This window comes from Cannabis sativa, unplaced genomic scaffold, assembly GCF_029168945.1.
Source record: "Cannabis sativa cultivar Pink pepper isolate KNU-18-1 unplaced genomic scaffold, ASM2916894v1 Contig3, whole genome shotgun sequence".
NCBI lineage: Eukaryota > Viridiplantae > Streptophyta > Magnoliopsida > Rosales > Cannabaceae > Cannabis > Cannabis sativa.
In genome coordinates, this window is record NW_026870039.1 from 5,162,468 (window position 1) to 5,178,494 (window position 16,027).

Sequence of the window (16,027 nt, forward strand, 5' to 3'; positions counted from 1 at the left end):
GGTAAAAGGCGAGGTGCCGTGCAGCTTGTATATGGGCTTACGCTGCTGCTCGAGCATCTTCAAAGCTTGCAGAAGCATACTTTGGTCGATTCCTCCTGTCGCAGGAGGTGGAGTTGCTACAACAGTGGGGCTCGCAGCCACTGCGGCAAGGTTCGAAGGGATATTAATCCCAGTGGTCGCGATCGGCGCGATGGGCGGGTTGTTAACTGTGTTGACACCCTGATCGCCCGTATGGGGATCATGGAGCGTCTCCGTGTTATGCGGGCCGCGGGAGCGCGCCCTAAAGACTGCATTGAGATGATCACGCAGATCACCTCGGTGTACACGGTAGCGTCCTCCTTGCTGTGTTTGCACAGAGCCAGACCTCGTATACCTGCTTGGAGTACGGTCATGCGAGGATGAAGAGGCTGACTCTGCGTCGTTATCTCGAGGGTGACGACTGCGAGGGTTGCGGCGCTCAGGATCCTCGTCGGTTTGTGCGCTCTGGTTAGGCAACCTTGCGTATTGGTCTCTTGACGTCGGGTGATTCAAGTCCAAGATTTCAGGATCAGTTCTTCGTTCCCTGCGTGCATGGTTAGTTTGACGTCGAGAAACCGTTACCTGAGGGTTTTCGTTACGAACGGCAGGGACCCGAGGAGGGCGTCGAGCTCGGCTCTGTCCATCCACCTCGGCTTGTAGTGCTCGCAGCTGATCCTGGATTGCGGCGTATTGATCAGTCGTGAGCTGGACCACTCCTTCGGACACGACCGCCGGGGTGACAGGGGGAAAGTGCATGGTTGCTGGTGGTGTGGACGTGCCTCCGACTTGAGGACCAGTTGTTTCAGGAAATAGGTTGAGTGGTCTGATGTTGCTCCTCCCTACCCCGCCGTTGATGACGTCTACAGGTGGCACTCCGGTTCCAGGCAATGGTACGCTCATCGTTCCAATGTTGATGGATTCATTGTTAGCTCCGTTAGCGTGATTTCCAGCCATGTTGAGTGATGTTCTTTGAAGTGAATAGAATCTTACAGTCGAATTCCCACAGACGGCGCCAAATGTTGTTACTGATATTTCGCAACACCAAAAAGTACAATTTAACTGGTAAAAGAGAGAATTATTTGAGAGATGACAAATGCGAGTATTCAACCTAGAATGGCGAGTACTCGAATAGGAATGCGAGAGTAAACAACAAAGCTGGAAAAATAAATGAGACGGTGAATTATAGTGGTTCAGTCAGATTTCGTTCTGCTTAGTCCACTGTAGCAAGGGATTCGTAGGTCCATTTTCACGGTGGATCACCCCTTTATATACAAAGCAGGTGCCCAATCGGTTACATGAGGATCACATTTATTGTTAATCCATTATTTACACATTGAATTGCAATGACTAAACTCAAACAACGTTAACATTAATAAATGTATGACAGTTACTGAATTCATCAACGTATGCGTCTTTCGCATCTGCGAGTTGACCGTTCATGTTCCGTCTGTTGAGCTCGTAGGATCGCACATACGTTTGGAACGTCTGCGTCCTTAAGTAATCGCCCGTTGTAGACGTCGCATGTTGAAGCTGGTAACATCTGGACATGCGAACTTATATTGGTCTGTTAGGGCTGTTGGGTCGCTGGGACCAAGACTGCCTCATAGGGCATCGGTCTCCATACTCGTCGCGGAGGTATAGAGGGAGACACTCGCACATGTTCTGACATATGCGAGTTGGGTCTACCCTGCATGATGAGGATTATGGTTATGCGGTGTGAATTAGGTCGCACCCGCAATATCTCGCTGGTTTTATCCTGGGCGAGGTCTAAACTTCGAGAAGTCTCTCACGGACATTTCAGCTTTCATTGGGAATCTGAATACACGTGTCCTTTTAAAGAGGAGTCTGGTCTCGAGTTTCTAGGTGAGAGAAATCTCACTATAACAAATGTCATTACAAACTGTTTGATACAAAACAAAGATAATGCCATTACAAACTTAGTGATTAACACTTCTAGTTAATCATAAAAAATACAAAACCAATAACACAAATAGTAATGAGAATGGTTTTCAAGTTCTTCAACAACCATATATGACCACAATCACACTCCTGAACATTGCTACATCCTTTTGGAATGTCCTTGAATTCTTTCAAATCTTCATTTGACTCATACAACATCAACTGATCTTCAAGCTTACTTATCTTCCTCAGAAGTCCTGGTATTAACTCTCTGCACTTCATACAAGAATCAACATCCACCCATTCAAAAAACTTACACCCTCTACCATCCTCCTGTGGATAAATTTCAAACTTTTCACCTTGAATAACTTAACATAAACAATAATATTCAAAAACAAAACTGAAAGGGAAAAAATAATGGCTTACATATGCTAGCCTGCATTTCCTAAAACAACGTCCTGGGTTTGCTTCGGTCCATGATGTTCTAACGATCCAGGGAATGCCACAGTAACAATTTTGAGGATCCCTTTGATAACCAGAACTAACCACTCCTTTCGACCTTCGACGAGTGGAACTACTATAAGAACCCTCCCCGTCCATTTTCACCTTCCACGAATGAATCTTTCAAGCTCAGCTCTCTCTCGATTTACACAGACCTCCTTTCGATTTCTGGGTACCTCGCCAGAAAGAATCGCGATTAGGGATTTGGGATTCAGGGTGATGGGATTTTCTTATTTCAGTTTTTTGGTCTCAGTTTTTAATTTTATTTTGTAATTTAGTTAAAAAAATTAAATTATTTAAATTTTTTAAATTGGAAAAACATTTTATTTTTTCAATTTTGAAAAGAAATAAATAAAAATACAGCTATTAAATCCTATGCGTACACGTGTACCGTTAGTCATACTAACGGCTGTGGTATGAACGGACAAACACGAGAGTCCAGCTTAGGTACTATTGCCGCTATTATTGGAGCTTGGGGATTAATCTGCATCAACGTGAACTATTTGGGGACTTTTGCCGCAAATATCCCTTAATTTTTTAATTTTTTAAATATTTATTTACGTAGACCAATAAAATTGTGTCACGTGTACATGGTGTACACGTGGATATTCCACCATGGCAGTTAACAGCCAAAAATGGATGGAAAGAGCTAAATGCTAACAGAACTTGGGTTTGGGACCAAAATTTTAGATTAGGGGGTTAGTTGCCAAAACCTGACCACTTTAAGAGATTATGCGGCAAATAACTCTTTACTTTATTAGTTAATAAAAAAATTAAAAAATTAAAATAATTTTATAAGAATGTTAATTTGGTAGTTTTTGAAATAAGGTTATTAATTGGGAAATTTTATTAATTGACCCTAATAAAATACCCCATTTCAAAATTTATACCTTTCACTAATTTATACAAATTAATTCCATTATTTTTCAAAACTACCCAAAATACCCTTTTATTTTAATTTTCCCTCCTTAACTCTTACTCTTCTCACTCTCTTTCTTCGTCATTCTCTCTTCTTCCTCTCTGTCAACCGACCCACCCCCCACACCACACCAATATCTCAACCGACCCACCCCCACGACTAAACCCAGACGTCGACGACGACGACCCACCCACAGACGCGACCCCACGACGACGACTAAACCCATAGACCAACCGAGGACGACGAATCACCCCCACGACGCGACCGAACCACCCACGACGACCCACACAGTTCCACATTGATCCACGACGATCCACGACCAAAAAATAATGTTAAAACAATGTTATCGATGAGATATCGATAGGATATCGACAAAATGACCTTTAGAAATTTCTGTGTGTTAAAGTGTATCGATAGGATGTCGATAGTGTGTCGATAGAATGTCGACAAATGTTGAGTGAAATTTTTTTGAACTGGATTTAGTGTTTAAATTCATTTTGTCGACCATATGTCGATTGTACGTCGATACGTTATCGACACAATGTAAATTCATTGTTTTAATTTGTTGTCGACAGCATGTCGATTGTATGTCGATATGTTATCGACACTTTATGCTGTTAATTTCTATGTGATATATCGACTCCATGTCGACACAATGTCGATAATATTGTGTGATGTTGTGTTGGGTTGATTTTATTGGAATGTCGACAGCATATCGATGGTATGTCGATATGCTGTCGAACAAATTATGTTCTTGCTTACTGTTTGATAATGTCGACAGAATATTGACAGGATGTCGATATTTTGTCGACCATTTTTTTAAATTTTTTGACATTAACATTTTTTTAGTTTTTAGTTTTTCAGATGGCTCCCAAACTCATAATTCCAGCATCGGAGCATTTTTACTGGCCGCGTGACTTATAGAGGCACTGAAACTTTTGCGAAAATCAAGTCTCGGTTTGAGGAGTACAACTTGAATAACACGACGAAGGAAAGCCGTTTTGGCAACTTTTAGAATTATGAGTCTAGGAGCCATCTGAAAAAATAAATAACAAATCAATATTACTGCCAAAAAATTAACAAATCGTCGACATAATATCGACATGATGTCGACATCATCAAACAACCAATATAAATTAAAACATGTCGACAACATATCGACAATTTCAAGAGGACAACAATTTCACAACATGTCGACATAATATCGACATCCTGACGATATGCACTCGATAATACACTTAAAAGCAACATCCTAATCTTGTCGACAACACATCGACATACTGTCGACAAGCTGTTGACAATTAAGGGCAAAAAATAAGCTAAACCCTCAATCGACATCCTATCGACATACACACGATATTCTATCGACATACAATAACAGCAATACAATGCAAAAAGACACAAATTCTATCGACATCATATCGATATTCTATCGACATCCTAACGACATACAATAATTGCAATGCAATGTAAACAAACACCAATTCTATCGACATCCTATCGATATTCTATCGACATGTCATCGATAACCCTGTAACAATCACAAATACCATTGAAACACCAACATCTACAACCTAAAGAGCACAAAATCTATAAAAAAAATCCACTAATCTCAACAACATGCAATAATTGGCATCCAAAACTATGAAAAATATATTTTTTTTCAAAAAAAAACCTTACCTTTGAATGCAATTCGTGGTGGTGGCGACGGGTCCTGCTCGTGGTGGTGGCGATGGCCTCTGTTCGGTGTCGACGACCACGGGTAGTGGTGATGGCGACAGTTCGTGGTGGTTGGTGGTAGTTCGTGGTGGTTTTGACGGGCACGGGTGGTCGTTGGGTCATCGTCGTGGGGCAGAGGCGAAGTCGAAGAGGGAACGACAGAGAGAGAGAGAGGGAACGACAGAGAGAGAGAGAGGGAAAGAGAGGGAAAGACGGAAAGAGAGAGAGAATAAGAAAATTAAATTTGAGGGGTATTTTGGGTAGAAATGAGTAATAGTGGAATTGTTTTGTATAAATTAGTGAAGGGTATAAATTTTGATATGATGTATTTTATTAGGGTCAATTAATGAAATTTCCCTATTAATTTTCCCTTCTTCCTTCCATTCCTTTCTTTCTCTGTCTTCTGTTTCGAGCAGCCCAGCTCCACGTCGGACGGAGCTACTCCAGCCACACCAGGTCGGATAGGACCTCCCCACACAAACCCATCCGCACCAGAAACCCAACCCCGAGACCCCTTCCCAGCCGCGATCTCTCTTCTCCGTCGAGCAGCCATGGCCAGGCCTGACGCTTGCCGTTCTCAGTCGTCCAAGCTCAAAATCTCAAACAGACAGTTGCATCCCAAAATCCCAAAAACACCCCAAACCCTGACTAGCCCATCTCGCTCTGCCTCCTCTCCCGGCGAGACACAAGAACAGCTCCGGCTCCGTCTGCATCTTTCCATAAACTCAGGTTTGTTTTTAATTTTTATTTATTTGCATTAAATTAAGACTACAAAAATTGGGATTGGAATGGTTCACATGTAGTTTTATACATATGTTCTCTACTATACTTTGTTCTTGATTTGATTGTTGTGTTCAAAATAGAGTGTACTTAATCTTCCCTTTGATGATTATTTTTCATTTTTATTTTTATGGTTTGTTACAGTATGTTTTGGTTGAATAGAATCATGAAATCTTCTTCTTTGTTCATACTATGTATGAATTTAGGGTTTCAAAATTGCTAATGAATGGCGATTTGTGGCTGAGAAAGAAATTAGGTTTAGAGTGAGAGATTGGTTTATAAAATGAGGGTCAAAGTTATGGGGTTTGTTCAGGGCCGGCCCTAGGCATAGGCGGGCTAGGCCCGTGCCTAGGGCCCACACTTTCCAGGGGCTCAAAATAAAAAAATAAAAAAATTATTAGGCTTTTATTTAAGTAAAATTTAAGTGTATTATAAGCAACAAATATTCATAGCTTAGTTGGTTGAGATAGATGACATAATGTCCAAGGTCATGGGTTCAAATCCCATAACACTAATTTGTTGGCTCCCTAACACATCAAAACATTCAAATTATTGTTATGGTCTCATAATATATATCAGGATGGCATGATTGAAGTATTACTTTGATCTTGACTCTTGAAATATATTTCGATTTATAAGAGCATATAAGCATATTTATTTCGTTGTTAGTTGAGAGTGATAGATTAGACACCATTTTGTCTTTTACCTTTTTCTACTTTTCCATGAGCAATGATGTATGAAATTTTTCTTTAATGTGATTTTTTTTAGTGGATACATACTGAGCTCGCAAGAGATATGGGTTATGCTGCTGCAAGATATGGGCATGTAATGTTTCATGATAATATTTGTGAGCCAGCCTTAGAATATGTTGAACTTTTGGTTGAAGGTGTTGGAAAAGGTGAGCAAATAGTTCCATGAAAGAAAAAGTTGAGAACCTTGCCTAGCCATATAAGTTTTTGAAAAAATAGTTTAGGCGAATAAGGTTCTCCCTTCTTTGAACTTTATATTTCTAAGGCACATTGTGTGATTGGAATATTGGGCAGTATTGACTTGTTGTTCCTTACTACAATATTTAGGATCAAAATAAATGTCTAATCAATGGCAGGTCTGAAGTTGATAGTCAGATATTGTTAGATTATAATAAAATAGAGAGTTGTGATTTATCTATAATGATTCTTCCCTTCTTCTTATTCTAGTTACATTTGCTTTATATATTTATAATGCAGGTTGGGCATCTCGAACGTATTTTTCAGACAATGGATTCACAGTAATGAAATTTCCCTTAAGGCCTTTCATAAGTTCTTATATGATCATGGAGAAATTTCTAATAATGTAAATGATAACTCAGTTGAAAATTATGTAAATGTTTCTATTAAATTTTTGTTGATATAATCTAATAATGTAAGTAGAGAAATTAACAAATAATAGAGCTATCAGTTTAAATTACAACTCTCAAAATAAATTATTTGAAAAAATCCAAGCGAGGACCGAACCAGTTGTAATTGATTTGACTACTGTATTTTTATATATATGAACTTAATTTTTCTTTACATACCGTCTTTGAGCTTTTTTAAATATATTCTTCATAGCCTATTTGTTCTCCTATTTCTTTTGTACTGAATTGAACAATGCATTGTATGTTTATTTATTTATTATATACTGTTTGAAATATAAAATTTTGCTGCTGTTGTTTTTCTTTTAAAATTTTATAGTAGTAGTGCATGCATATAATCAATACAATCAATGGACGAAGGGAAAATTTTAAAGAAAATATTAAAATTATTTTTTTGCCCATAGTCGACCTATCTCGGCAGTTTTAAAGTGTCGAGATTGATACCTATATTGGCAGTTCATGTTGTAACTGCCAAGATTGCTACCTATCTCGGTGTTTCCGAGTGTGAAGATTGCCCAAACCCATGAGGAGATGCCACACCTATTTCGGTGGTTCATGGTAAAATATCGAGATTGCTTACCCTATCTCGACGTTTTCTAACTGCCGTGATTGGTCATGATCCTGTCTCGCCGGTTGATAACTGTTGAGATAGGTCTATTACGAGAGTTCTTAACCTCTGAGATAGGGTAATTTTCTTGTAGTGCTTTAATATATTTTATTTTTAAAACACTTAGCTACTTGTAAATAATAATCAAGTAAACTTATATAATTACTAAAATGAGTACTCCACTATTTAAACTCATTTAGTCAAACTCTAAAGAAACTATCGTTTCGCTTTTAAGAGTCTATAGAAGATATAGATTCTATATTTATAATTAGCTCTGCCACTTAATTACACAACCATGCTCCTAAGATGTAAGTATGGGCTAGTCCTACGGGTAAGCGGGTAACGAACAAGTCAAAGAACACAAATAGCATAATTAGGCTAAAACCTAACCATCTCAAAATTGAGATCACTTATCGAAGATCAGCTAAGTGACATTGACTTAGAAAAGATAATATGGTAAGTATATGATATTATTTCCACTGTCAACATCATTTCAGTCTAATGTATAACCAATACATCTGATACAAGATTACTTTATTAATACCTTGAAAAAGATATTCTACTTATACAAGTATAAGAGTAAACCACATCGTTGATTATTCTGTTAGTGTAAATTCACGAGACTAAAATAGTTTATACCATAGTCATAATTAGTTTTACTGTGTAGACAACTCTATAATTATAAATAACGATATGATAAGGATTTAATAGAATTTATATATCAAACATATGATCATGAAATAAATATGTGAACCAAGCAAAAAAATAACTTATGCTAGTTTATGCCTTATTCAAGTCATGGTGATCCTCACTAATCTACACTTAAGGTGGTGAGTGAGAGTTCTCTTTATCTCTTTTTCATATTCTTACATATAATATATTATCGGTGGTGTAATTTTCTTCTTGTACGTTTCTTTTAAAAATATATATATATATACATATATATACTAGAAAAAAGTTACGTGCAATGCACGTATATTTAGTTTTATGTTAGGTCTTTTTACTTTATTTAAAATAATACAATAGATAATTGAAAAAAATACTTTTAGTTATTGTTTGAAATTATTTTTACGTATATTCCATTAATTAATAAAAATAACGATGTTGCAAATTAAAAGTTAATACTCTTAATGGTTGAGTTTTAATCTTCTTTTGATTCGGCAAAGAAGACAGTGTAATGTTGATTTAATATCACTATATATTTGGGGAATAGAATGATTATCTAAAGGTTCACCCCCGAAGAGTAGCTTTGAACTTGGTATCTGAAGCAATCGATTAATGTGTTCCAAAATTGCTCCAATTGTGATTAACATCATGATCATCATTATTAGTAGTGTTATTAGTTGTCTAATCTCACAAACTCAATATCATCTTCATCATCAGAAATTGTGTTCTTATGAGTTGGATTCAAGGTCTCAAAGCATATAATTCCTTCAAAACAGTCCTCTAATCCAAGCCTCTTCAGTGCTTTAGCTGCATGGACTTTGTCTGGGTTTGTGAATATCTAAAATAAAAAAGAAAATAAAAACTCATGAGAAGACATTTTAACGAGAAAAAAAAAACAATTTTGTTTGTTTACAATTTAAAGAATTACAATTTTGTTATAAGGCATGGTCAGCAAAAGGTGCCTTAAAATGGGGTCAGGTTTAAGGTTGTCATAGGGTAGTTTTCTATGAAGAAAACTATTATATATGACAAAATAATTGTTAAAGTAAGGTAAATATGTAATCATTGAACAAAGATGAAAGAAAGAAGAAGAAAATAAATTGAATAAAATAATTTTGTTACCTGTGATATTCATCATAGTCAAAGTCATAGTCAATTGCCTACAAAGGGTAAAACTAAAGAATTTTTTAATCCATGTTCCCCAAAAAATAAATAATTGAAAATTAAACAATTATAAATTATGATTAAACCTAAAGGATAAATTTGAAAGCGTAACCTTAAACCAGTCATTGTGGTGCCATAGTTCTTGTAAAGAAGGTTACCCAATTGACCAATTTTGCTCTAGTCTATGCCAAGCTTCTCAACCATATAGTCTTCACGAAAAATTCAATCAGATGATCACAATTTCTTTTTTTTTTTTTCTGTAAATACTAAAATGAAAGCATCTTTAACTTTAAAATTGAATATTTAAATAATTAATTACCTTCAATATTTTTGCATTCGTTGGTCAATAAAACGCCAAAATAGAGAGAGAGAGAGAGAGAGAGAGAGAGAGAGAGAGAGAGAGAGAGAGAGAGAGAGAGACTGTAATGGTGGATATTATATGAGGCCGAATTTATAAGGTATTGATTAGGTGTATCAATGGACAACAAACATGGGTTGTGATTCTCGAATATTTAATATCAGTTCAAATATCAATTCAAATATTAATGGAATTTGTTTTATTATTATTTTATTATTTTATTAAATAAAAATAAAAAGTCACCCATGAATTTCTCATAAACCAAGAATTTCAGTTATATAGGCACACTTTATATAGAATAGATATATATATATATATATTCATATATATATAGTATAAAAGTATTGTTGTAACATCTATCTAATCTCTTTAAGAAAATTTGCTAAAGCATATTTTAAAACTTAACAAAATGACTTAATATACCACCTTTAAAACACATATACTAAATATTTTCTAAAAACCCTTAAACTCAAAATTACAGTTAAAATTCAAAACACCCTCTTCTACCACTTTTCCTTTCTAAATTCTCTCTCTCTCTCTCTCTCTCTCTCTCTCTCTCTCTCTCTCTCTCTCTCTCAATTCCCACTTGTAAAATCCCCAACCTAGCATCAAAATCCCTAACCCTCTCCCTTCTCGCGAGCTTGGACCGCCACGCAAGACGAGAAGCACCAAGATGACCCACGACCGACGATGACCCACGAGAAGCATCCAAGACAACCCACAATGACCCACGACCCCATGACAACCCATTTCCACCACCCACGATTCTCATAGTTTTTGGTAGGTTTATTTTTTTTTAGTGATTCTTCCAATTTTTAGATTTTGTGTTGGTTTTGTTGAATATGGTTGAGATTAAAGAAATTTGTTCAAGTTTTGGTTTTTATGTGTTTGGGCTTGAATTTTGATGGTGGCAGTTTGATTTAATTTTTTTTTCCATATTTATTGACAGATAGCAATATTTTGCAATATCGTCCCTAATGGCGTCTATGTTATGTGTAAACCTTAGAAATTGGCTAACTAACAGAGGGGTCATATTAAACTGATGCTTGTCATGTGTTACACAATTAGAACTCAAAAGTAAATGAACACAAGGATTTTTATAGAGGTTCGACCCCCTTAGTTAGTGGGTAATGTGTTAGGTTTTGTGCCTAAATAAAACTCATTTCAATATAATCAGATTTACTAATTAATAAAAGATCAAAATTGAAGGGATATAAAAGATAGACTGCGAGAAAAAGAGAGGCAGAAGAGAATTTTAGACCTACAAGCTGTCAAGGACGACCAAAAGAGCAGAGTGGCAGCCCGGATTCATTCAACCATCAGTTTCTTTCTTCCCCTTTTATTTTCTTTTATGTTAAATTATGTTTAGTGCTATTATGGATATGAATATGAACTAGAATCCCAATTTAGGGATATGATGATTGTTAAATGACATTTATTCAATTTAGTTAATGTGATTATTAATTTTCCTCCCTTATTGTGTGATTTATTCATATTTGTGCTTATTACATGTGTTTGATTATCCTCCTTATGCATGATATATGATCTCAATACAAAATTTGAAAAGTGAATATTGAGAATGCTCTAAATGAATAAACATAAGTTTTGATGTAACACGAGAGTATTTACATAGCTTATGTAATTTTTGATTCTGAATTTAATGCAAGCTATATGTCAATTTACTTCAGAGATGCAAGCAGATATATAGCTTAGGACTTTAATGATTTGAGAAGCGTTAAGGTTATTTTGATTGTCTGTCCTCACAAGTAAAGAGGGAGAATAAATAATTAACATTAACAATTGAGAAATTGAACTAACAGAATTTTGTATTCCTAAATACTCACCGGTAATTACTTACACTTTTCTTTGTATTTTCTTTTTTTTTTTTTTAATTTCTAGTCACTTAATTATTCAATCTTTTTATTAATTTTCTAAATAGAAACACAAATCTAATTTTGTGGTACTTGATAACAATTCTTTGTGGATCGACCTTACATGTGTGAGTTTAAAACTACAAACGATTACGTACACTTGCGTAATTGCTCATAAATTGTGTAATATATATCACAAAATATTTCTCAAACACAAAAAATAAACCAGAAAACAAAAAAAATTGAGAAGCTTAAGTTTCAAGAACAAGACAACTAAAATAAAAGAGTGAAATATGTAGATCTATTCAAATCAACCTAAATACAACTAAAATACAACTAAATCTAACAATAATTACTAAATAAATTATACACCCATTGTTTTTTTCAAGATTTATGTTGGTAGGAAATTTGGGTTGCTCCTACACACTTGATTGTCAATTGAGATACTCTAGGAAATGGTGCTCTAGCAAGGCAAGGATGTGTGTGTGTGACTTTGTAGAGAGGGAGAGGAAGAGACAAGAATGAGAGAGGGAATGGGAAGGGTTTAGTTTTATTACTCGAGGGGTAAATTTTGTTCTAAAAAATGGATTTAGCATCTTTTCTCTAATATTGTTTAAGATGGTAGCCTATAATAACACCATGCTACACATTTAAGCATGTGTAGTCAAATTTCCTTCTCTATATTGGTCTTTGTATCTTAAATTGCAATATAATTGTAATATTTTGAGTTTTTTCCATTCATATAATAATTAGTAATAATAGTAGCAAACATTGGAGTTTATAATGCTAGAGTCTTTCATTTGTAGATGGTATTCTATGGACATACATTCTAGGAACTTAGGAAGACATTCGGTTTGGCAAGTTTGTATCTGTTGTATTCATCACCTAATACATCTGATGCTCTGCTCACCTTATTATATACAAGTCTGTTTACTTTTGTTTTCATTTCAAAGTTGGACAAATCGAACTCATAGACCATATAGTGCAGGTGTTTCGTGATCAGCCTTTTATCAAGTTATATATGTTTAGGATCAATTTATTTTAGTCCTAGAAAATCTTCTTTATGGGTATGTTCTAATAATCTTTGTTTGTTTGTTTGTCACAAAATAAAATGAAATATTGTGAAAGGAAGAATCAACTATAGTTTCGAGTCTTGGTAGCTAGCTAGTTAGTAGTATTAATGTTCCAAATTTCAGAGAGTGTGCTTTCAGTAATGTCATGACTCAGTCATCACTCATAAACTAGTTTTTCTTTGTTTGTGGAAGTTGGTTCATTTCATCTTAGTCCACCACGTGATTCTTTATTGACTGTAACCCGTATTTTAAAAGTTTATAACTTTCTAGAACACAGTCCTTTTTAAAGAATAAAACAAAGTATAATACTATTTTATAATTATAAAGACTGAAGGAAGAATTCAACAAAACTTTCTAGATTACAAAAAGAATTCAACAAAACTAACTGGATTTTGTGTCTTTTTGATTGAAACAAATCTATTAACTGCTCCAAATTCGCAAGTGCATAGAATTTCTTAGCTGATTACGCTAGAGAGTTTGCATTTTCCCCCACCCGTAAGAAGATATGGATTCTGTCATATTTTTTCAAAAGAATAATTAGTAATTTTTTTGCTACAGTATTAATTCTGACCCTTAAAATATATGACTTTTTAAGAATTTCCTGAACTATTACATTTATAGAAATTTAGTGATTTTGTAGCAATTTTCCTTCCTAAATTTGATAACTATTCAATCATACCCTCTCAAAATAAAAACGAGAAAGATTCAATATTTTTTTTTAATAAATCTTAAAAAATAATTTAGATCTTTAGAAAAATTATTATAAATGATTAAGAAAATTAAAAAATAAATTAAAATTTTAAAACTAAATACGCGATATAAAAAATTATTTATCTATTATTAGAAAATTCATTTTAGGTATTAAAAAAGTATATTAAAAATTTAATTTGTAAAAATATATTTAAAATTAAATTTTAGTGGAACAAACTTGAATATATTTTGTTTTTATTAAAAATGAAAAGTTTTTATGTAAACAAAAAAAAAAATTAGTTTAATTTATAATTTTTTTTAAAATAATTTTATATTGTTATTAAATTTTAAATTATTTTTTTATTTGTTAAGGTATGAGTTTATAAATATAAATAAGTTTAATTTTTTATTCAAAAAAATCTTAATTCATTTAAATTATTTGTAAGATTCTTAATAATTTTGGTTTGATTTTTTAAAAATCTCTTGATAAATAAAATAAAGTTTGAAAATATTTTTTTTTTTTTGAAGTAAAATTAATATTTTTATCAAAATTTTTAATATTTTTTTAATTAATAAAATATAAGATAGAATATAATAAATTTTAAAATTAATTTATTTTGATAAAAGGAGGTAAAATCTTTTATTATTGGTCAAAGTTCAGAGGATAAAATAACTAATTTTTAAACGTAAAAGAAACCAAACCTAACAGCACGGGCATAATTATGTAACTATTATATTTTAGGAAGAATTTTTAATAAAATGTTTATTTTATGGGACAAAATCAGTTAGTGATGAAAGTTTAAAGGACAAAAATACTAATTATTCATTTTCAAAATGATAAAAACTCGTGTAAATTGATCAAATTTTAATTTATATACATCCATAAAGACTAAAAGGGTCTTGGAATTTCCTATTACTTTTGGGAGTGGTTGAATAAAGTTTTGTTGTTGTGTTGAAACGTATCGACATGTCTTTACAAGGATACTTAGTCTTGATCTACAACAATATATATAAGACATTTTGGTAATAAAGAAAGGTAGTAAACATCATATGACTCAATTTTTCTTGCTCGGTAACTCCTCACTTTCTATCTTACGTACTGGGAAAAAGAACAATCTTTATATCTATTTATGAACATGATCGAACAAATGTTAAGCTCAAAGTTTTAAACTTGACATAAAACAAAATGAATTCTAGTACCATTGGAAACTAGTTCTAACGTGAGAGACAAAATCGATTATAGTCATTATAATCATCAACATCCCCCGTTATGTAGTAAGATTAGACCAAGTGAGTACTTATCTGTTCAACTGGGGCACTTCCACAGACTTTATTTTCTACCAATCAGGTTGCACTCAACAACCATTATCCTTCTCACTCATGTCTCCCTATTTTCTTTATTAATTATTATATATCATTAAAGTATAGGAATATGGTTTTTTTTTTTGTTTTTTCCTTTTGGTGGAAATTATTTTTCTACTGAGTTTGTTTCTATTAAAGAAGATCCACATCCGTCACATGATATGTCATGTGTTCAAATTGAATCATATCCTCACAACTCAAAACATATCCACATAAAAAACACAACCACCATGGACGGCTGAGATTTTTAACCAGTAAATGACATCATCCATTTCTACAGACCTGTTGGGGTCCATCCACTCTCATAATACACTTCCATTCTAAAAAGAGTACAATTAGGTTAATGTGATTAGTGAAATTTTAAAATGTATGTTACTAATAAAAATGTATCACATCAAATGTTAGGCATAGCCTTTCTCAAAAACAAAAAAACAAAATGTTAATTAGGCTTAGCAAAATTCTTCTAAAACCCATTTCTTCACAACATAAATTACTCTATCAACAATAATATATATATATATATTGAAAAAACCCATTTCTTCACAAAATTATTTTTTTTTTTTTTTTAGGCTAATTAGGATTTTTGCCTTCTTAACTTTGACATGTACTAAATTATGCCTCCTGAACTTTGAAGGTCGTTAAAAATGCCCCTGAACTATTGAGATTGTTGGATTTAAGGATTTTATGGGACATTTTTAACGATCTTAAAAGTTCAGGAAAATAATTTGGTACATGTCAAAGATCAGGAGACAAAAATAGATGAAATTTATATATACTCAGAGCAAAGGGAAATGCAAGAAATGCCTCATCACCTCAACTTTTAATAAATTACTCTCTCTCTCTCTCTCTCTCTCTCTCTCTCTCTCTCTCTCTCTCTCTCTCTCTCTCTCTCTCTCTCTCTCTCTCTCTCTCTCTCTCTCTCTCTCTCTCTGAAAGAAATGTAAAATTCATTAAGAAAAATTTACTGTTACAAAAAAGCCTGGTCACCAGGTCTATCGGACATGTAT

At 33.8% G+C, this 16,027-nt stretch overlaps 1 protein-coding gene and 1 pseudogene across 1 annotated transcript; both read right to left on the minus strand.

Annotated features, from left to right (window-relative positions):
* Window positions 1–1,971: 1,971 nt before the first annotated feature.
* On the minus strand, window positions 1,972–2,517 carry LOC115710415 (uncharacterized protein At4g04775-like). The gene is made up of 2 exons (XM_061107744.1): window positions 2,344–2,517; window positions 1,972–2,250 (listed from the first exon to the last, which is right to left on the minus strand). The coding sequence occupies exons 1-2, from the start codon at window positions 2,515–2,517 to the stop codon at window positions 1,972–1,974; spliced, it is 453 nt and encodes a 150-aa protein (XP_060963727.1).
* Window positions 2,518–8,819: 6,302 nt separating this feature from the next.
* Window positions 8,820–9,870, minus strand: LOC115700223 (uncharacterized; annotated as a pseudogene).
* Between the last annotated feature and the right edge of the window lie 6,157 nt (window positions 9,871–16,027).

What these genes read in the sequence shown, in the direction of transcription:
- LOC115710415 (XM_061107744.1), bottom strand. Translation starts at nt 2,517, where the DNA reads ATGGACGGGGAGGGTTCTTATAGTAGTTCCACTCGTCGAAGGTCGAAA. An exon ending in GGAAATGCAGGCTAGCATAT is followed by an intron (nt 2,251 to 2,343) that starts GTAAGCCATTAT and finishes ATTTATCCACAG; the next exon opens with GAGGATGGTAGAGGGTGTAA.